At 39.3% G+C, this 24,491-nt stretch overlaps 1 protein-coding gene across 1 annotated transcript in view; it reads left to right on the forward strand.

Annotated features, from left to right (window-relative positions):
• LOC134653372 (alpha-(1,6)-fucosyltransferase) overlaps positions 1-24,491 on the forward strand; it is a 59,700-nt gene that overhangs the window by 10,576 nt on the left and 24,633 nt on the right. Inside the window, exons 4-6 of the mRNA XM_063508708.1 lie at positions 5,325-5,540; positions 10,467-10,632; positions 19,825-20,011. Coding sequence (XP_063364778.1) covers positions 5,325-5,540; positions 10,467-10,632; positions 19,825-20,011 — 569 coding nt within the window. The remainder of the gene's footprint in view (positions 1-5,324; positions 5,541-10,466; positions 10,633-19,824; positions 20,012-24,491) is intronic.

Consider the following 24,491-nt stretch of genomic DNA (forward strand, 5'->3'; position numbering starts at 1 on the left):
AATACCCGCGGCGGCGGCGCGGCGGCGGGCTTTACGCGTCTCGTGTACATAGCGCGAAGGTGCGGCGGCGGCGCTTATAGACATTCATTCATTCATTTCATTTATTCAGTCACAATTTACATTGTATATGAATATAAATTATAATTAAAATTAAAAATTAAAATTAAAAATAAATAAATAATAAAAATAAAACTTAAATAATATCATGCAACTATAACAATTATTTACAAACTTAATAATATTTACAGATATGGTATGTCAGAATAATTATTGAAATATTAAGTCAAGATGTTGTAGGTTTAGTCAATAAAGATTATTATCATTAATAAAGTCCTGGACAGAATAATAGGACACGCGTTTTCGGTATTCAAACACAAAGCAATAGTACAAGTGTCTAAATGCGAAGGCCGAAGGCTTAGCTCCGCGTAGGGCCGGAGGCCCGAAGCGTCCAGGATGTTAGTGCTCGGCCTTCGGCCTTCGCATTTAGACACATAGTTCTGTGTTTAAGCACTGACATCCTGGTCGCTTCGGGCCTTTGGCCCTACATGCAGGAGCTCGGACTTCGGAATTTAGACACTTGTACTATTGATCTGTGTTTAGAGCTGACCTCCTAGATGCTACGGGCCTTCGGCCCTACGCGACTTCAGCCTTTGGGTCTTGCGATTTAGGGCTCATTTAGACGGCGCGCGAACTCGTATATAGAAAACTTCATCGTTCCCTCATGATTGAGGTGATCAATAATATTTACCTATTGACAGAAACTTATAGTAATAACCACAATAGTGCTAGCCTGGCGGTAAGGCGTACATACCATCGCCCACACTGTTAACTGACAGTTCGTAAACCTTATTACAAAAGGCATAAGGTCCACCGATAAACAGTTAACCCTTTGCCGCATATGGTTTCAAATTTGGAACGTAATAATATTTTCCTCGTGAATTGATATAAGCGTCATCTGTTTTACTGAATTTGTAAGATGTAGAAACTATGCATACTACTGAACGTTTTCTGTACTCGTTACAGCTTATAACTCGTTTGTGGTCCATAAGACGTTATCATTTCCACCGACGTTCGGCAATTTGGACTTGCAAGTGTGATTGACTACTTTGTAATTAGCTTTTCGTTGTTGTATTAAGGGCAATCAATAAATTTCAAGTGTTGAGTATTAGAAAAATAGATGCCGCGAGGTTTTACGGTACAACTTGTAAGCATTTATATTAAAATTACTATGTATGATGTCGTGAAAGTTTGTTCCTGAAATGGAACATTGTGCGTTACAAGCTAGATAGATTGGACTAATATGGAACATTATGCATTAGTAATGTTTTTATCGGTTTGACAAATATGGAACCTTATGCACTCAGGCAAGCTACTTCTTCGTTTTATTTTTATTGAGGTAGGTGCGTTAGCCGCATTATTAAAAGTACCCTACGGCAATATGTTCGTAAATTCGTGCCTACTATTTATTAACATAATAAAATTAAGATCAAGTTTCCTAGGTAATTATTATTTCCATTTGAACATTTTATCTGTAGATAACTGGTGATAGCTGGTAGCTACAGCTACCAAAAGCTTGTAAGTGCATAACCAATAAAAATCAAGTGATTTTACTACGTCGATGACAAACAATTTAAGTATACGTTCCGTCTGGAGGTATGCAGTTATCATAGCCTAAACCTTACCAAAATATAAAAATGATAAATATTATTTGAAAATGCAAGTGTTTTTTTTAAACCTACATTTCCATACATATTATTGCATACCGGTCCAAATTTGACCAGTTAAATAATCGGGGTCCGCGTAGCCACTAATACATAAAAATCCAAGTTTGGGTCAAATATATTTTTTTTTCAAAATTTTTGTGAGTTAAATTTATAGTATTTTATTACATATATTATTATATAAGTCTTCCAATGGACATAATTAATTTAATAGATTTAGCATAAATAAATGTAAATGTAATTAATGCATGAGATCTACTTGGACTCAACTCAATTAAAATCTAAATAAAAATAGATTAAGAGTTTTGTTTGTAAATTTTATTATTAATCTTATGCAATAAACAGTTTAATTTTTTTTTTAATTCGGGGAAATTAAAAAATCCATGCGGTAAAGGGTTAAGAGTGTTGCTGTTCGTACGGCTTTCAAACCGGAGGTCGTGGTTTCGAACCCCTGGTTGGAATCAATATTTTCTCGAAACATAAAACATCAAAATATTTCTAAGTCGCTTTTCGGTGACGAAAAAACATTGTAACCAAACCAGTAACAATAAGGACCTTCTTCGTATAATTGCATTTAAACATTGATACGAGTACTTACATATAACTTTAGGCGTCTGCATTTCATGAATAATTTGCATAATTACACAACATGGTAGCTAAAGACATTTAACAAATAACACTTAGGTGATAAATATAGGTAATTGTTATTCGTCATGGCCAATACTAACAACAATACTTAAAATAAATTATCTTTTGTCGTTCTTATCTCAGAGCAATAAGGTTCAGAACTGACCAGTTAATTGTGTCAACGATGGTATTATCAACAATGAGTTTAAAGCTAAATTATCGCAGTACATTTTAAACCACTACCCACCTTAAAAAAAATAGTTGCGTGAGCGTGTACCTCTCGTCTCGAGCGACTTTGTATGCTACCGTAGATATAATTACTTTTACTTTATAACTCTGTTCTCTTGTAAGTGACTTGTATGTCTTTTATGAGAATAAATATCTTTAAACCTAACCTTATTATACAAGTGGGTACTTCATCATTACCGAGTACATCATATAAGTTTGTATATCCAAGACTAGTATTAGGTGAAGTGTTTTGCTGAATAATGTATTTGATGAAAATAGCGGCGATGTCACCGGTGATCTGTCCAATTTTGTGAGTAAACAGAATAAGTAGGTATCTACTCTCCACCCCTCCATAAAGGTGCATCAACACCGCAGTTAACTATTGTGGAGCAACATTAGGTTACTTTTCTTGTTAGGTACTTATTGTTGCATAGTGTTGCTCCGTAGTTATTCCCCAAAGTGAACTGCTATGTGGATTTTTTACTTTTTCAAACATCGAAAATACATTTTATGTAGGTATACAATTGAACCAGACCATCTAGTATGAGTTGTGTTCTCGCGCGCGAGAACATAACTCATGCTAGCAGATCAGAAATGTGTGTCACTTTTTGTATACAGAAATAAGTACCTCAATTCTCGCTAAGAGCTAATTGTAAACTTTCACTGCTATTTTTAGTGTTCCGTACAAAACTTTGTTCACGGAACACTTAAAGGATCACTTCGGTCTTGCAAATCAGTTAAATGCGTTTTTCTCACAGACCGTTTGACGTAGATACCTACAATTTGGAACAGTTAAAGCAATCACCACCACTAATATTGTAAATAAGTCATAACAGCTTATTTATTTTTATGAAATGTTGCCTCGGGCTGCGGCATGAGCTGCTTATAAATGAAGCTTTACATAATTATTGTAATTATAAAATACCCATTAAAATTGGTAACAAAAGCCTCCAGCCGATATCGTTATCAAGCTCGGAATAATTGATGCTAACCTTGGAACATGGCGCTATCGACCTAGTAATCACGTAAATATATAGGTAGGACAGGTGTTACCAGGTGGCTGACATTAAACCGGACCTATACCATATGCTTGTATGTTCAATAGGTAGATAGTAAATTAAAGCCTGTCAGGGCAGATTAATTTATCACTACAACAGTATAAAAGTATAAAACAAAGTCGCTTCCCGCTGTTTGTCTGTGTCTAAGCATACATAGGGATATATGCTTAGATCTTTAAAACTACGTAACGGATTTTGATACGGTTTTTTTAATTAGATAGAGTGATTCAAGAGGAAGGTTTATGTATAATTTGTTAACCCGTACGAAGCCGGGGCGGGTCGCTAGTACATGATATAGGTAAACCGGATTTTATCCGCGTCTTTAATACATACGAGTACATACATACCCTGCAATTTAACCCTTCAGATGAATCTACTTTTTTACAAGTTTTTATTTTAACTTGCCCTATTAGTATGTAAGTATGTAGCGTAGCGTACCCCGCCGTCGCGTAGCCGTAGCCTACGAGCCCTTCCATGCCGGGCCGAGAAAAAATAGTAGGTAGCAGTAGAGCCGAAAGCAATCACTATAGGCCCGTCATATTTAACACAAAAATCGTTAAAATCACAAGCTAACGGCTAGTTCTGATTGTTTAATATTGTATGAGGATCACTACTAGCATCTTAAATCCAAGTTTGCTGCTTCGAGAGACCTGTATTAACTTTGCACCACTCGAAATATCGCGAAATTTCCGTACTTTTTTTGGTTTTCTCAATATAAGTCCTAAATTATGCATTTTTTAAAATCAAAAATGTCTTTTAGTTTAACTAAAATGTCTACAATTGAGCTAGCATCAACTCTGTACTCAACATCAACTCGGTTTACCTCAACGTACCAAGTTTATATGCTTCGTTTTCTCGATATACACTTGTTATCGACACTTAAATTAACCTTAAGGTTGAACTTACAGTTTTGAATGATTCACGGTTAGTTTCACTACACTTATATATCGACCGGGTAACAACCCGTGAACAAGATGCATGTAACTACATCGAAATATCGGGAGCTCGAAAACAATACAAAATAAGGCAATCACGGTTCATATCCCGGTCGATATAAGTCTAGTTAAAATTTAGTTGATTCTGAAGTTGTTTTCCGTAATATAATTATTTAATGCATACTCTTAATGTACATATTATCTTTAAGGGAAAAACATCCTGTCTGTCCTAGATGATGTTTAGTCTACGAGAAACATTGTTTATCCTCCTGTCAATTACTAAACTTCACTCCGATTGATCCCAATTTATCGATTTGATCCCAATTATCAGCGTTAATTTATAAGCGTAGGTATTAAGAGGGAAGTATAATTACTGAAAAAAGGTACTTTTTTCATGCAATTTCCATTTCGGGAGAAAACGGCTTCCACTAATTAAATCTTAACACATCACTTTGATTTTGATGTCGACCGCTTCAGCATAATATATTCTAGGTTTATAGGTTTCGCACAAACATATGTACTTACGTACGTACAGTAAGCTGCAGAGATCACTGACTCCCCCTCCATAGAATTTTGTTTGCAGGGGGTCAGTTATCTATCCAGTTTTCCGTACATTCACTGCTAAAACTGTAACCCTTCCCGTAGTCGCGTAAAAAAATTTAGTTTTTTTTAAATCGTATAACACATGCCCCGAAAAAAAAGAGTAATATTAGAAATAAGGACTTTCCTTTGATTATCTCCCCCCTTTGTTCCAGGTTACGCAGCAATCTCAAAGACCTAGACCCCAGTCTCCTCCTAGACTCGGGTCAGGGCCCAACCGAAGAATACGAGAATCTCAGACGTCGAATAAACTCCAACACTAAAGAGCTGTGGTACTATATAAGCCATGAGCTGAACAACATTATGAAGAGTAGTGAGAATAGGGAAGAGAAGTTAGTTGCTATTATGGAGCAGATTAATGAAAGACAAAGGTTAGTTTACTTTTTTTACCATTGTAGACTACAAATATTTCAGCGAAATGCACTCAAACACTAAAGAGCTGTGGTACTATATAAGCCATGGGCTGAACAACATTATGAAGAGTAGTGAGAATAGGGAAGAGAAGTTAGTTGCTATTATGGAGCAGATTAAGGAAAGACAAAGGTTAGTTTACTTTTTTTTGCCCTTGAAGAATACATTTCAGTGAAATGCACACTAACACTAAAGAGCTGTGGTACTATATAAGCCATGAGCTGAACAACATTATGAAGAGCAGTGAGAATAGGGAAGAGAAGTTAGTTGCTATTATGGAGCAGATTAATGAAAGACAAAGGTTAGTCTACTTTTTTACCCTTGAAGAATACAAATATTTCAGCGAAATGCACTTAAACACTGAAGAGCTGTGGTACTATATAAGCCATGCGCTGAACAACGTTATGAAGAGCAGTGGGAATAGGGAAGAAAAGTTAGTTGCTATTATGGAGCAGATTAATGAAAGACATAGGTTAGTATTACTTTTAATATTTTCAACCTTTGATGATTACGAGAATCTCAGAATTCGAATACACTCCAACTCTAAAGAGCTGTGGTACTACAAGCCATGAGCTGAACAATGTTATGAAGAGCAGTGGGAATAGGGAAGAAAAGTTAGTTGCTATTATGGAGCAGATTAATGAAAGACAAAGGTTAGTTTACTTTTTTACCCTTGAAGAATACAAATATTTCAGCGAAATGCACTTAAACACTGAAGAGCTGTGGTACTATATAAGCCATGAGCTGAACAATGTTATGAAGAGCAGTGGGAATAGGGAAGAAAAGTTAGTTGCTATTATGGAGCAGATTAATGAAAGACAAAGGTTAGTTTACTTTTTTACCCTTGAAGAATACAAATATTTCAGCGAAATGCACTTAAACACTGAAGAGCTGTGGTACTATATAAGCCATGAGCTGACTAATATGTTGAAGAGCAGTGAGAATAGAGAAGAGAAGTTAGAAATAGAAAAAAAAAAAAACAGAATGTGTAGTTGACACGGTAATGTATTTACCGAAAACCGGGACATGTTTAATTATTAAAATACTTACACAATACATAATCACTTTTCGGATTTCTTGGCGAAATATCTGTATGGTCTCGCTATTGAGCTGAATCTCAGATAATACCGAGAATCGACTGAAGCAAAGCATCGCATACCATCAATCTTCCGTTAAGCATTCCTCGAAGTCCAGATGTGTTTACATTTCTGCAAAATCGTTGTTTATTTACGCTATTCCTTTTCGTTTATATTATTATGACGTTGCAACTCGTGGGTTCCCTTTTTCGCGTTATCCCGGCATTTTGCACGGCTCATGACAGCCTGGGGTCAGCTTGGCAACTAATCCCAGGAATTGGCATGGGCACTAGTTTTTTAGCGACTCCCATCTGACCTTCCAACCCAGAGGGTAAACTATTAGGCCTTATTGGGATTAGTCCGGTTTCCTCACGATGTTTCCTTCACCGAAAAGCGACTGGTAAATATCAAATGGTATTTCGTACATAAGTTCCAGAAAACTAAATGGTACGAGCCGGGGTTTGAACCCGCGACCTTCGGATTGTTAGTCGCACAACTCAACTCGCGGGTCAATTTTTAACATGCAGATTACGTCTGCGAGCGATATTCCAAATTTTATATTAAAGGAATAAAATAAATTAATTAAAAATTAAAAAACACGACTGCAGTTTAAAAGCGAACTGAAAAGCTAAAAATAATTTTTAGTTATGTTAGTTACTCAACTTAATGAATGTAAAATATAATATATAAGTGTTCTGTCAGGGTCGTAAACAGCAAACGGAAAAGCTTAGGCTCATTTAGGATCGTGACTGTACCTGTATATTTTATTTCGATGCAGTCGGGGACCTTGATATATTGAATTTTTCCCATTCACAGGTCCCCGACTGCATCGAAATAAAATATACAGGTACAGTCACGATCCTAAATGAGCCTCAGCTTTTTCGTTTGCTGTTTACGACCCTGACAGAACACTTATATATTATATTTTACATTCATTAAGTTGAGTAACTAACATAACTAAAAATTATTTTTAGCTTTTCAGTTCGCTTTTAAACTGCAGTCGTGTTTTTTAATTTTTAATTAATTTATTTTATTTTATACATTTTAGTGACCATACAAACCAATCACATTTTTTATATGATTTAAGGCACTTAAGTTGCTTCAAGGAGCTTTCATCATGTTGATATTTGATATGTTAGCATAAAACGTGCTTAAAAACCTAAATAGGCCGGACCCAAAAACCAGACGTATTGAAAAGTGCTATGGCTTAATATCTCTGCAACTACATAATTATTTCCCATTAGTTGGCTTTCGGCCTTCGCAATTAAGATACTTAGGGAAGCTGCAGAAAGCATGCACCTATCTTACGTTCCGGGCCTTCGGCCCTACGCGAAGCTCGGCCTTCGGCCTTTGCAATTAAGAATCTTGGGGAAGCTACAGAAAGCGCGCACCTTTCTTACGCTCTGGGCCTTCGGCCCTACGCGAAGGTCGGCCTTCGGCCTTCGCAATTAAGAAACTTGGAAAAGCTGCAGAAAGCGTGCACCTTCCTTACGCTCCGGGCCTTCGGCCCTGCGCGAAGCTCGGCCTTCGGCCTTCGCAATTAAGATACTTCGAGCTGCAGAAAGCGTGCACCTTTCTTAAGCTCCGGGCCTTCGGCCCTACGCGAAGCTCGGCCTTCGGCCTTCGCAATTGAGATTCTTGGGGAAGCTACAGAAAGCGTGCACCTTTCTTACGCTCTGGGCCTTCGGCCCTACGCGAAGGTCGGCCTTCGGCCTTCGCAATTAAGAAACTTGGAAAAGCTGCAGAAAGCGTGCACCTTTCTCAAATAATTTGTACATTTCGATCACATCTTAGATTAATTCTTCTAATTCTATAAAAATTGGTATGCTGGTAAAGTACATGAAGCTGAACAATTTCCACCATATTTCCCAAAATGTCCAAGAAAGTTTGTATGAAACATTCCTTTTTGTTACCAAATGTGTAAGGAAATCTGGTAACAAAAAAGGATGTTTCATACAAACTTTCTTGGACATTTTAGGAAATATGGTGGAAATTGTTCAGCTTCATGTACTTTACCAGCATACCAATTTTTATAGAAATCTAAGATGTGATCGAAATGTACAATTTGTTTGAGAAATGCTCACCTAGTCAATCGTTCAAACCGTTGCTTTCGTATTTGACACTTTCGCAATTGAAAATAACGTAAGCGCCACGTATGACGTTGTCGTATATAGCTGCAAAGGGAAATGTCATTAGCGCGATGTAGAACATTTCGTATTTTCTCTCCAACGATACAATTAAACATATAACTTATATATATTCGTATGATCGCCTTAAAAAATCCTTTCTTCTAATATCCCATTCAATAGATTTAGACAATTCGTTTATCTTTGCGTTATACTTACATTTTGTAAAATCTTGTCCTACCAAATGAATAGTTTAAACCATATTTTGTGTACAGTTTTAGAATCGTCTTTCAAAATCCTTTATTTTAATACCCAACTCGATAGGTTTATAAGTTTTATTTTTGTTTCGGTTGCACAATTTGCAGTGCATAATCCGCCATATTGGTTTTGTGATGACGTCACATAGCCTATGTTACTCGGGATGACGTAAGGATTCCAATGACATCTCAAACACCTAAATCGGTTCAGGCACTTAGCTGTTACGGTGTAACAAAGAAACTTACATACCCACATACAAACATGAACCCTGAAAACAATACACTCTTTTTTTGGGGCAGTCGTGTAAAAAATGGAAAAATTACGCTTCCGGCAGGATCCTGCCGGAAGCGTAATTTTTCCATTTTTTCCTTTAATATAAAATTTCAACTCGCGGGTGTTCTAAGAAATAATAGACATAAACAAGCCCTACTAAAATTGTGAATGCGAAAGTACCTCTTTCTTTCTTTCTTACCTCTTCACATTTAAACTGCTGAGCCGATTAAGATGAAATTTGGTAAAGAAATAGTTTGAATCCCGGGGCAACATAGGGTAGTTTTTATAACCCTGACTTTAAGGGGGTGAAAAGGGGGTAAAATTATGGAAGCGTGATATGAAAGTACTAATTCTACGCAAAGTCGCGGTAGAAACTAGTACTGTTAGTAGGTAATAAACAATACCTAACTTTAACAGTGCATGTATTTTGAATACTAGCTTATATTATGCAAATATTATTCTAGTGAGCTGTTGTTTTCGTGTACATTTGTTTTATTTGTGACCTGTATTTACACACAATACAATATTAATGAGAAATCTCGCCTATTGGAAATTTCAACGGTCATTATGTAAGAACGTATATGTATCATAAAATATCATAAAGTCGGAATAAGCTCTAAATAGTAAACTGTACAGACTTTGCAGTTGCAAAGTGTGGCGTGTCACTATAAACGTCTAATGAAAATATGATGTTTAGTGTTTACAGGGTAGATGGGAGCGAATCGGATCACAGGGCAAAGCGGATCATACTACAAAATCTGTTGATATTTAAAATATTTCTTATGATGGAGAGATGTACGGTGCAATTTTAGTGTGCTCATACTCGTATTAATGCATATTTCAAATATCAACGAATTTTTCATCTTGATCCGATTTGCCTCGGTCTACTCTAGTAACTTGATATTTTCATTCCCCACTTTGTATGTCTTTCACATCGAAAGTCGAGGTAGCATAAACTTAGACAGACTCTATTTATATCCCTGGGGCCCGTTTCTCAAAAGCTTGACTTGACAATACAAGCGGATGTCACTTTTTGACAGCTTTTGTTAGAAAGGGACTTCCACTTGTATTACAAGTAACAAGCGTTTGAGAAATGGGCTCCTGGTGGTTAGCTTTTATTTACAACCTAAAAAAACAAAACATTCCTTTTCAGCTCCCTCCTATCAGACCAGGAGAAACTACCAGAGCTGGACGGCTACCACGAATGGCGGAAAACGGAGGCGGCCAACGTCAGTGACCTCATACAGAGGAGGTTGTATCATCTCCAGAACCCGCCGGATTGCAAGGATGCGAGGAAAGTCATCTGTAATTTAAACAAGGTAGGTTTAAACTAAGAAAACTCTTCAGCTCTTATCGATCAGGCCAGAAGAAGCTTCCAGAGATGGACGGCTACCACGAATGGCGGAAAACGGAGGCGGCCAACGTCAGTAACCTCATACAGAGGAGGTTGTATCATCTCCAGAACCCGCCAGATTGCAAAGATGCGAGGAAAGTCATCTGTAATTTAAACAAGGTAGGTTTAAACTAAGAAAACTCTTCAGCTCTTATCGATCAGGCCAGGAGAAGCTTCCAGAGATGGACGGCTACCACGAATGGCGGAAAACGGAGGCGGCCAACGTCAGTAACCTCATACAGAGGAGGTTGTATCATCTCCAGAACCCGCCAGATTGCAAAGATGCGAGGAAAGTCATCTGTAATCTAAACAAGGTATGTTTAAACTAAGAAAACTCTTCAGACCCCTTCTATTAGACCAGAGGAAACTACCAGAGCTGGACGGCTACCACGAATGGCGGAAAACGGAGGCGGCCAACGTCAGTAACCTCATACAGAGGAGGTTGTATCATCTCCAGAACCCGCCGGATTGCAAGGATGCGAGGAAAGTCATCTGTAATTTAAACAAGGTAGGTTTAAACTAAGAAAACTCTTCAGCTCTTATCGATCAGGCCAGGAGAAGCTTCCAGAGATGGACGGCTACCACGAATGGCGGAAAACGGAGGCGGCCAACGTCAGTGACCTCGTACAGAGGAGGTTGTATCATCTCCAGAACCCGCCAGATTGCAAAGATGCGAGGAAAGTCATCTGTAATCTAAACAAGGTATGTTTAAACCAGGGATGTTGCGGATGCCGATTTTTTGACATCCGCGGATGCGGATGCGGATGCGGATTTTTAAAGGCTCACATCCGCGGATGCGGATGCGGATGCGGATGTCAAGATAGTACCATAAAAAACGTCAAATATTACATTTTAGTAATTTTTATTTCAAAAACCGGCCAAGTGCGAGTCGGACTCGCATTCCAAGGGCTCCGTACAATAAGTCCCACTCACGCTTGACTGCTCATTTCTAATAGGTTTTTTGGTTAATTACTAAATTACCTAGCAGTCTAACACTTACGCCGATGCTAAGACGTTCCTGTACCGACCTGTTCCACATCCGCATCCGCATTACATCCGCATCGATTTTATGCGGATGCGGATGCGGATGCGGATGTTGAAAATAATGCGGAAGTTCCGCGGTTGCGGATGCGGATGCGGATATTCGCAACATCCCTGGTTTAAACTAAGAAAACTCTTCAGACCCCTTCTATTAGACCAGAGGAAACTACCAGAGCTGGACGGCTACCACGAATGGCGGAAAACGGAGGCGGCCAACGTCAGTGACCTCGTACAGAGGAGGTTGTATCATCTCCAGAACCCGCCAGATTGCAAAGATGCGAGGAAAGTCATCTGTAATTTAAACAAGGTAGGTTTAAACTAAGAAAACTCTTATGCTTCCTATTAGACCAGGGGAAGCTACCAGACCTAGATAGCTACCACGAAGTAACATTGACAACCGGCATCATGGGCGAAATAGCAATATAATTATGCGCGTACAATAGAGATAGCAACAGGCGGGTGAACGTAGGTACGAAAATCTATCTGGATAGCGTCTCTGCTTTATCAAAATCACTACATCTTATAAAACAAAGTCCCCCGCCGCGTCTGTCTGTTTGTTCGCGATAAACTCAAAAACTACCGAACGGATTTTCATGCGGTTTTCACCTATAGATAGAGTGATTCTTGAGGAAGGTTTAGGTGTATAATTTGTTAAGGTTTTGTCTAACCCGTGCGAAGCCGGTCGCTAGTTCTCATATAAAGTAGAGATGCCCCGAATAGTGGTTTTGGCCGAATACCGAATACCGAATATTCGGCCCCTCTCTCGGCCGAATACCAAATATTCGGCGACCGAATATTCGGCATGATATATGCGAACATTTTGAGTCACAATTATTATGAAAACTGATCGCCAACAAAGCTCAACGTTAGATGACGTTAGCTAAGATATATTTTTGTTGAACAGAATTAATGAATAGAGTCAAACAAATCAGACTCATGATAAAAATAAAATGTTTTTTAACCAACAAATGCTCAAAAAATGGTCTTCGTATTTAACAACTTTCCAAGAACACATTCTTAATATACCTACATAGTTTTTGGTTATTTTTATTGTGCAATTTTTCTTTTTAAGTAGGTGCAACAGATATTCGGTATTCGGCTGAATAGTAAGCAACATTCGGCCGAATACCGAATATTCGGCAAAGTGGCCGAATAGGCCGAATACCGAATAGTTGCCGAATATTCGTGGCATCTCTAATATAAAGTCCACATTTCGTAAATCAACTTATAGACGTCGTAAGGCTACTGAATAGTTCTGATATCAATGATCGCTTATGTAGTTGAGAAAATCGTAAAACCCGTTTTTATAGCTGTTCGGTAACGGCTATTTATTCGCCGAATGTAAGTGCTCGTGAAAACGGCAATAAAATTGGCAAAACAATTAGTTTATCGATTAATTCAGAGCGTGCCAAAGAAATATAATAAAAATGAGATAGGTACATACCTCCGAAATATATTATGAATAGTCGTAGTGTCGTACATAATACGAGTCATAAGTTAATTATATCTGTCTAATAATGATGCTTACGACACCGCTCCTCCGATCCTGCGACCATGCGCAATTTTATCACCTGTCACCATGCCTGTCACGTTCTAACAGGTATATGTAAGTGCGAAAGTGACAGGCATAGTGACAGACGATAAAAATCACCTACCGCCTCTGCACGGCTAGCACATGATTACCCGCGGGATAGCTCGCGCCCGAGAGACGGCAGTCGCCCGTCACAAATTTCTATCTCTATCTGTCAATTCCTCGATTTTGGCAGCATGAGTTCGCACATCGAGAAAAGAGTTCCACGAGAGAGAGCCATCCCGCGCGCGACTTAGCCAATGTGGCCATTTATACATGGAACAAACTTTTCATTCGTGGCAACACTGAATCGGTAAAATAATAATCGGATAAGTAATGAATAGTCAGCCTTAGAAACGGAGCGTCTATAGTCACGATAACTTTGTCTCTTTCTCGCAGTATGAAGAATAAGAAATAGCAAATATTATTTTTAAGTCGAAAATGTCAGTGTCAATACTGTCAATCAAAATTTGATTCGCTTTGTCGTTACAAGTTGGAATATATTATTATAATTATCTAAAGATTACCTACCTAATCATCAAAATACAACTCCTTACGAATAATTGGCGTTTTGTTAAAAGTTTTGGCTAACAAAATACCATCTTTACGAAGAAGTCAAGTTGTAAGTACTTACGTACACAATTCAATCTTCATAAAGCTCTTTTCCGTTGTCTTTTGCAAAAAAATTACATTCCTTTTAAATCTTATTTACAGACTAAATATCTTATGCTAATCCCCGACATATCTCCCTTATGGCTGGCTAGCCGCTGCATTGCTGGCTTCGAAGATAGATTGAATGACAATCATGCACAAGCCTATCATCAAACACGGAGGTATTCTCTACACCTAAGCATGCTGCTGCTAACCGCAGCCCTCCTGCCATCACGGAGGACATAGAAGGGCTCAAGTTGGGAACCTACTCCGTGCAAGGACAGTCGAGTGTTGATAACACTTCTCAAATAATGTGACTTTTAAATAAATACTACCAAAAACTTTAAATGATTCCCGGTCGGTGGGAATCGTAACTTAAGGATTAGGCTAGCACCAACTCGTACACTACAAAGAAAGTATTACGGCTGTGGTCTTCTGTGAGGTGGAGTTTGAGTTGAGCTGCCAGATTCATTATTTGCATTCTTTGTGGAATGTTGTTTCACAAAATTTCGTCTAAATCGGTTCGGCGGATTAAGCGTCAAGAGGTAACATATAGTCAGCAGCAATAGTTGCTAAGCGGGCGAGGTGTTCAAAATTACCTTGACGCGCTCTTATTCTCTTAACAATAAAGTCGCGTCAAGATCATTTTGAACACCTCGCCCGCTTACCAACTATTGCTGCTGACTGTACATAGGTACAGATTTACTTTTGCATTTACTTATTATAAGTGAGGTTGATCGCAATATTCAGGTCGGGATTGTGTTGTTTATATCCCACAATGAATGGAAACACCTAAGGAGCGACATAATATAGGTTGTCAACAATAATTGCATGTAAAAATACGCGTGTAAATATAACGGGTTAGCACTGATTGATAGCACGTAATTGTTTCCCGGATTAGCAATGTAATATTTTTGTATCAATTATTTATGTTTCTATTAATTATCCCCCAGTCAATTCGCCACCAAAGGTTTGCTTTGTTGATGTGGTCGTGATCGTACAATCTTAGGCTTAGATTTTTTCTGTCGGATTTTTGTTTAACTTAAGAGAACAAACAAGTCATTGTGAAAAAATATAATAATTTTGATATTAATGGCATGATCATGAAACTCAAGATTCAAATTATACTTAAACAAAAAAGTGTTGTAGTATGAAATAAATATAAAATATGGAAAATTATCTTTCTTTTAGAACAAAAGTCAACAAAACTTCGACCAAATGCGCTTGTCGCCAAACTCAGTACCGGGAGCAAACCCTAGTCGCGACCCTCTAGCCTCGAAGACAATTTCTCTCATTTTGACGTTCAAACGCGGGACATTTTGTCTCCCATAGTACACTCGTGCTACGATTTTCGAGAGTATCCCGCGTGGAACTGTCATACGACAAAATTATGTCGCTTTGACATTTGTCCGCGAGACAGCGGGTTGTCGCGCGGCTCTTATGCTACCGATTCGCGAGAGAGCTCTATGTCGCGGCATTTTCTCGCCTGTCGACTGTCGCGCCCATCATGTGCTAGCCGTGCTGGTCTATAACATATCGCACTGTAGTACATTTTTCATTCATCTCCCTTTCTCCCTACCCCATTGACAAAACTGCCATCACTACCTCGACCGTCAAACTTACTAATAAATAAGTCTATTTTTAGCCCCGAAGCTATAATTACACTATCACTGCACCTGCTCGGGTCATTGCCCTCGCTGTGTCGACATGATTTGTCGGTTTCGACACTTCACGTGTCGGTGGGCAACCTTATTAACACAATAGTGTGAATCAGTTCCAGTGAACACATTATAAATATTTTTAAGAATAGTGTTTATGGATAACGTGGAATACTAAATACCTATCTGGGAGTGCCCCCGCCAAGTCGAGCAAAACAAAGAGGCACGGCCGTACCATCCTTTTCTGGAAGCGATTCAGGCCATTTTCGACGTCCTGTAATTTTGTGCTGGCTTCAGCACTGCTTCAGCTAGAACCCTGAATTTTCAGTGACATATAGGGCTTAACATGCTTAAGATACAACACTTTAAACTCTCGCGTTTTGTACACATATTTAATTACACAAACAATGAAATTATATCGCGGTAGACCCGTTTGTGTAATTAAATTTATGCTTAAGATACATTCTCAAAAACATTAAATCTGAACTTGTAGTTTAAGAATTATTGTACGTCAAAGTTCCTTAGTTTCGACACTGACACACTTATACACTCACCGATCATCATTCTCGATCTCATACTTTTAGCATACCCACAAGTTTCAAATTTTAAACATAAGTAGTTTTTAGCTTATCAAGCCATAGAAAACCTAAAAATATTGCAATATCAGTCACGTTTTAAAGATCAAAGAACTGCATAAGTAAGTTTGTAATCCTATATAAATATATGATATTACAAAGTTACTCTTGCAGTTCCTACAAATAGTAGGTAAAGTAAAGGTACACAACGATGTACGATGTGAGTATGAATGAAGATGTGTTTAAATATGATATGTGTATACATAGTATGGGTATGAGTACCCGAAAAGAAGGACTGTCTACAAAAGTCAAAGTCTTGAGGTACGGAGACAACTTGCAGTCATAAAATACTTCCTTAGTGTGTAGTAATACGTGGATCAATCACAAATCCGTGGTTACTGCAATATGTCACTTTTAAAGTACCTACGCCATTTGTGAGAACTACTCTTCGACCTCGCCCCACACTTCTTTTTATAATTCCCAGCACCAACACAGTAACTTTAATCACTAGCCCTCTGTATGTAGCACTGAACCACATAAATAATATTCTTCTCTTCGACCCCCAGACAGACATATTCTCACAGAAGGAACCGAGACTCCTAGCCACTGCAACTCGGTATTTGGAGTCAATCTCCACACCCACGACTATACCCTCATAATTTTGTATTAAATTTATTAGTCATGTATATTATAGTATAGTACTAAGTAATTAAATAATTTGTTATGTTTAATAACTTACATGTCTGGTTTAACTGTAAATGTAAGTTAGTCAATAAATAAATAAACAATAAACAATAAAAAGAGATGAGATCCCATCAAAAACATTACATGTAAAAAGGTGCCAGTCTCGCACCGCTTTTACTACAAAAAAGTTTTGAGATATAATGTGAAACCAAGTCGGTTATTTTAATCAGTGCCAGGGGGTGTTAAAACCGTATCAATAAGATATCTTTAATTTGTAATACATATAATGACTTGGCAATCGCACATAATGCTTTACTCGTACCGTACTCGTAAATATGTGTAATGCTCAAACTGCAATTAGCGCTAGCGTTATGTTCAATTAGAATTATTTTTAATAGGTGTCGATGATCCTTATGTCATTATGCAGCCGTGCGATGGCCAAGTCATTATACGTATTACAAATTAAAGATATCTTATTGATACGGTTTTAACACCCCCTGGCACTGATTAAAATAACCGACTTGGTTTCACATTATATCTCAAAACTTTTTTGTAGTAAAAGCGGTGCGAGACTGGCACCTTTTTACATGTAATGTTTTTGATGGGATTATATTAGTAGGGATATACTTAACCTTTTCTACGTTCAAAATCAGTTTTAAATTAATGTCATAACGGGACAGTTAATAACTCCTAATAATTAATACCTAATAACTTAATGATCGTCTGTCAAAATAGAGCCATTCTATAATAGCGTCTTTTGAGCGTCGGCGTCTAGTCAACTCTATGGCTGCTGCTCGACGCAACGTCGGCGCAACTGCGCAGCGACACCATTTTCCATAGCTTCGACTACTGAAAAATACTGTGGGGTGGCCCATAATTATCTGCTTCATTAGTTTATTTTTTAAAAGAATGGCCGAAGACTGCTCTGAAATCGGGAGTAATGGAAAAAGCGGGGGAGGCCTTTGCCCAGCAGTGGGACACTAGCAGGCTCCCAATAACAATCATAAATTAGTTTATTCGGACGAAGTCGCGGGCGCAGGCTAGTACCAATATACTTGTTATAAAATTAGCTGCTAAGTTGTTCAAGTTTACACCATCACAATTTGAACTACTGACCTCTGTTTAGAAATTGGTCTGTTATCTATGACTAACTACATTTAATGATATCAAACCTGATAATATTGACGCCGTTTACTACATTGTTATTTATAACGTTTAGTTTACATTTTAACCCTTTTCCAGGCCGCACCAATCTACAAAGTTTTTCCAAAAAATCCAGATATATTTCAACTACCTAATCCATATTTGAAGATTCATTTAAATACAAGTCAACATTTCCCGAAAGCCTTAGCAAATTTGAACCTCAAATCGGAATGCTAAAGTTGAAATTCCATTGGCGCGGATGTGGTCGATAAATCGAACTATGAGGAAAACGGTTAACACGTCCACTGCGCCGATAGGCAGTGAGTGACTTCAAATTCCGGTTAATTTTCCTCGTATTTTGTAAATATACTTTGTGGTTTACTATCACGTTTTATGGCAATAATAATATTAAATTCAAAATGGACGGAAGTATGAAATTAGAGCATCAGCATTATTCAAAAAAAGCGGCCAAGTGCGAGTCGGACTCGCCCATGAAGGGTTCCGTATTCAGGGGATTTATGACGTATAAAAAAAAACTACTTACTAGATCTCGTTCAAACCAATTTTCGGTGGAAGTTTGCATGGTAATGTACATCATATATTTTTTTTAGTTTTATCATTCTCTTATTTTAGAAGTTACAGGGGGGGGGACACACATTTTACCACTTTGGAAGTGTCTCTCGCGCAAACTATTCAGTTTAGAAAAAAATGATATTAGAAACCTCAATATCATTTTTGAAGACCTATCCATAGATACCCCACACGTATGGGTATGATGAAAAAATTTTTTTTGAGTTTCAGTTCACAGTATGGGGAACCCCCAAAAATTTTTTTTTTCTATTTTTGTGTGAAAATCTTAATGCGGTTCACAGAATACATCTACTTATTATCATGCCGCGATCAGAAAGGGATTAGAAATAACAGATTTCCATACACTTACGTCAAAATCAATATGGATTGACAGCTATCTCAATCCCTTTCTAATCGCGATTCAGTAATACCAAGTTTCAACAGTATAGTTCTTATAGTTTCGGAAAAAAGTGGCTGTGACATACGGACGGACAGACAGACGGACAGACGGACGGACAGACAGACAGACAGACAGACATGACGAATCTATAAGGGTTCCGTTTTTTGCCATTTGGCTACGGAACCCTAAAAACCGGCCCCCATAATGTGCCGAAGGTCCCTAAATTAGAACAATTAACTTTAACTAAGTAACTGAGACACCATAATTAATAATAATTATCAAATACGCGCCAAGAAACGTCACTTTAGGTACTCCATCTGATTAAAAATACAACTTGTGTGTTATCCTTTGAGTAAGGTGTTATCTGACTTTATGACATTTGCTTGCCAATGACGTGTCTTAGGGTCGGTTGCACCAAACTGTTCGTATCGTTAAAGAGTTCGCTAAATTTTTATGTATGGAAAGTTTCATAGTAAAGCGCCGGGGCGCGTCGGCTGACGTTGATCAGTCTGTCAAATGTGGTTGGTGCAACTGGCCCTTAGTGTTTGCAATCTCAATAGGGCATTAAGGGGATTTCAGAAATTATATTTTTGACATAGGCACGTATTGTGCTAATTACCGCATTCGAGCGGTAAATTAACACCATATGTACCTACTGTAAAATATACTAACCTATTTTGTCTAATTTAGATATCAGGGACAGAAAAATGAGGATTTATTTGTTTCCATTTATATTGTCGTAATTCACAAAGTTTTATTTATAAGATATCATAAATGTTACTACTTATTGTGTAAATAATAAAAATGTATTCTCTTTTCCTTCCAGGGCTGCGGATTCGGCTGTCAACTCCACCACATAGTGTACTGCCTGATATTCGCGTACGCCACGGAGCGGACGCTCATCCTCAACTCCAAGGGGTGGCGATACAACAATAAGGGCTGGGAGTACGTGTTCCACCCCATATCCGACACGTGTACCAGCTCGTACGACGACCCCGTGGTGCAGTGGTCAGGTAAACACAACTCCACCACATAGTGTACTGCCTGATATTCGCATACGCCACGGAGCGGACGCTCATCAACTCCAAGGGGTGGCGATACAACAACAAGGGCTGGGAGTACGTGTTCCACCCCATATCCGACACGTGCACCAGCTCGTACGACGACCCCGTCGTGCAGTGGTCAGGTAAACACAACTCCACCACACAGTGTACTGCCAGATATTCGCGTACGCCACGGAGCGGACGCTCATCAACTCCAAGGGATGGCGATACAACAATAAGGGCTGGGAGTACGTGTTCCACCCCATATCCGACACGTGTACCAGCTCGTACGACGACCCCGTGGTGCAGTGGTCAGGTAAACACAACTCCACCACATAGTGTACTGCCTGATATTCGCATACGCCACGGAGCGGACGCTCATCAACTCCAAGGGATGGCGATACAACAATAAGGGCTGGGAGTACGTGTTCCACCCCATATCCGACACGTGTACCAGCTCGTACGACGACCCCGTCGTGCAGTGGTCAGGTAAACACAACTCCACCACACAGTGTACTGCCAGATATTCGCGTACGCCACGGAGCGGACGCTCATCAACTCCAAGGGGTGGCAATACAACAATAAGGGCTGGCAGTACGTGTTCCACCCCATATCCGACACGTGCACCAGCTCGTACGACGATCCCGTGGTGCAGTGGTCAGGTAAACACAACTCCACCACATAGTGTACTGCCAGATATTCGCGTACGCCACGGAGCGGACGCTCATCAACTCCAAGGGGTGGCGATACAATAAGGGCTGGGAGTACGTGTTCCACCCCATATCCGACACGTGTACCAGCTCGTACGACGACCCCGTGGTGCAGTGGTCAGGTAAACACAACTCCACCACACAGTGTACTGCCTGATATTCGCGTACGCCACGGAGCGGACGCTCATCCTCAACTCCAAGGGGTGGCGATACAACAATAAGGGCTGGGAGTACGTGTTCCACCCCATATCCGACACGTGTACCAGCTCGTACGACGACCCCGTGATGCAGTGGTCAGGTAAACACAACTCCACCACATAGTGTACTGCCAGATATTCGCGTACGCCACGGAGCGGACGCTCATCAACTCCAAGGGGTGGCGATACAATAAGGGCTGGGAGTACGTGTTCCACCCCATATCCGACACGTGTACCAGCTCGTACGACGACCCCGTCGTGCAGTGGTCAGGTAAACACAACTCCACCACATAGTGTACTGCCTGATATTCGCGTACGCCACGGAGCGGACGCTCATCAATTCCAAGGGGTGGCAATACAACAATAAGGGCTGGCAGTACGTGTTCCACCCCATATCCGACACGTGTACCAGCTCGTACGACGACCCCGTGGTGCAGTGGTCAGGTAAACACAACACCACATAGTGTACTGCCTGATATTCGCGTACGCCACGGAGCGGACGCTCATCCTCAACTCCAAGGGATGGCGATACAACAATAAGGGCTGGGAGTACGTGTTCCACCCCATATCCGACACGTGCACTAGCTCGTACTACGACCCCGTGGTGCAGTGGTCAGGTAAACACAACACCACATAGTGTACTGCCTGATATTCGCGTACGCCACGGAGCGGACGCTCATCAACTCCAAGGGGTGGCGATATATCAATAAGGGCTGGGAGTACGTGTTCCACCCCATATTCGACACCATGGCCAGTCCAGTGACAAGGGTACGGGCAGCATCCTCTCGGTGTACACTTTAACTTCATTAAGTTATCAAAAGGGGTTCTACGTTTCGGCTTCTGTTCCGCGCACGCTTCCCAAATGTCCCGGACATTATAATAAAACTGAAAGACGTCCAGTTTTGCAGGTACTCACACCTCTCCCCTAAGGATATCTACAACGTTTGCTATAGTTCGTTTTTTTTAGCATGAGAAAGAACTTGAAAGAAGGTAAGCGATTTTGACATGTCTTTTAATTGAAAAACACTTTTTTTAAATCAATAACTATTACTTATGAAAGCAAAAGACTATAAAAGATCGTATTAGATTCATAATTGTTACATATTTACCGTAACTTAGTTTTAAAATGTGTTTTTCAATTAAAAGACACATCAAGATTGTTTACCTTATTTCTAATGCTAAAAAAACGAAGTATAGTGTGCTGCCCTGTTCTCATTCACAATTAACTAGCATTTATTAACCCATCATTCGTGTATTATGTGTCATTAGGTGATAAGAAATCTGGTAATGAAAATTTTTTAACCATGCTGTTACGCGTATGAAATGAAAACATTGCTTAATGATTCCGCCTATTCTTTATGGCAAGAGCCAGTCAATTAAAAACGTACCTTATCTCATTCGATTTAGAGACCATTTTTTATCGCAATTTCATTTTTAATCAGTAGTTCAACCGTGCTATTCCAAAAGGGCGTATAATCTCTGTATAGGTAATAAGTATGCGCTATTTTTGTAGTAAAGATATGAAACACGGCTTAGTGAATAATTGATGCTGTAGAAATTGTTATATACTGATAAAATCGTAATAGCGTGCTGTTAGTGATTATAATAGTATGTAAACATATACTTGATGGATCTTAATAATAACAGGTAAAATATAAATGGTTGGCCACACCACACCGCTTTAAGGCAGTAAGGTTCTGGAGTAACGCACAGTCACAGAATAAATAATAGTACTAGGTACAGAAGATTCACTCTCTAACAATACGCGTATATTACGACAGATATGACCGCTAGGTGGCGCAAGCGCGAGCAGGCGTCCGATCCGTAGCGGTCGCGGCAACTAGTATGGCTAGACACCAAAATTGGTGTGGGCCGCATGTATTTGTAGTGACGTGACGAAATCGCGGAGTGAGCCACGCCTGGCACAGTTGAGGACTGCCATCCATCTAGGTAGCTTCCAATATCTAGGTCACAATAGTCAGAATTAACATTTGTGTTAAATCTAGGTGCCTTATTCGGATGGAGAGGCGTCTTAGAAGCGCACCTAGGTGAGCTGCGAGTGAGACAAGGACGGTACTTAAATGAGCGAGACAGAGGGAAGAGGCGGGATCTCGTGACTGAAGCCGAGGTGAACGTTGAGCGGCATACTTGTTAGTTGACGTTTTACAATGCAGTTCACTGATTTAAACTTTCACGATTTTTACACATTATTAAATTATACAACGGGACTTAATCGCGTATCTAAGTTTTAAGATAGTGCGGGTAGTTCAAAAAACTCGCGCGGTTAGACGATGCTGATGTCAACTTAAGCCAGTCTTCTCCGAGACCACGGGGACAACGCCGTCCTCGAAACGTCGGAGGTAAATCTTAAAACTTAGATACGCGATTAAGTCCCGTTGTATAATTTAATAATACAATGCAGTTATCACAAAACATGGCCGCGGTATCTTCAGCTGTCAAACTCGATGGCATGACTTATGTTAAGCTGTACATGTTTTTGTTACACATACACACGAAAGTATTAGGTATATCGAATTTAAACTGTTGTGAGACATACTAACATTGAATAATTTGCTTGCTTTTGCATTGTCGCGCGAGTGACTTAAAACAAGTGAGTCTAAACCGTAAAATTATTCAATATTAGGTATATGTTGACATAAGGTGACTTTCGGTTTCGGTGATAGTACATTACGATACAAGTGCGAAAAGTAAGATATTCGCAACGAGTGGCGATACATTCAATCACGATCGAAGGGAGTGTTTTAAATCGACACGAGTTGCGAATTACCCTTCGCATGTGTATTGTACAACGTTTTACAGTACATATGGCCCTTTAAATTTTAGACAGGGCATATTGCCCTTAATCCCGCCCTAGGGCGGTAAAGTAGCACCATATGTACTGTAAAATATACTTTTAGCAAAGATACATTGATTGAATACGATACGTAAAATCTAACACAATTTCGTGCTTCGAATTTGACAGGTAAACGCTGTGCAGCTCCTTGCATGTTACAATATGTCCATCTGTCTGTCTGTCACCAGGCTGTATCTCATGAACCGTGATAGCTAGGCAGTTGAAATTTTTACGGATGATGTATTTCTGTTGCCGCTATAACAACAATTACTAAAAAGTATGGAACCCTCGGTAGTCGGAGTCAGACTCACACTTTCCGGTTTTTTTGACCGAAGCGTAGCGAAGGTCTACGTTTTGACTCGGGCATTTTGCTTTTGTATGTCCGGATGTTCTCCTCTACAGGTCACAATTCTCAGCCGATTTTTGTGAAATTTTGTGACCAGATTCTATGAGTAAATAATTTTTTTGTGTCGATCCCGTTTTTGGAAATTTTCAAAAATGGAGGAGTTGTGATACCTCGCGCTTAACAAATAGTCGTATCGATATCATAAGAGTATTTTCTTTTTGAGACATATTTACATAGTAAATGGCAAAAAATGCAGAAAAATTGTATTGCTGGTTTAGACGGTATTTAGATATTTAGTTTGTAAACAATCGCTTTTTTTTGTTTGCACACAGAAAGTCTGGGT

Source organism: Cydia amplana, chromosome 13 (assembly GCF_948474715.1).
Source record: "Cydia amplana chromosome 13, ilCydAmpl1.1, whole genome shotgun sequence".
Classification (NCBI taxonomy): domain Eukaryota; kingdom Metazoa; phylum Arthropoda; class Insecta; order Lepidoptera; family Tortricidae; genus Cydia; species Cydia amplana.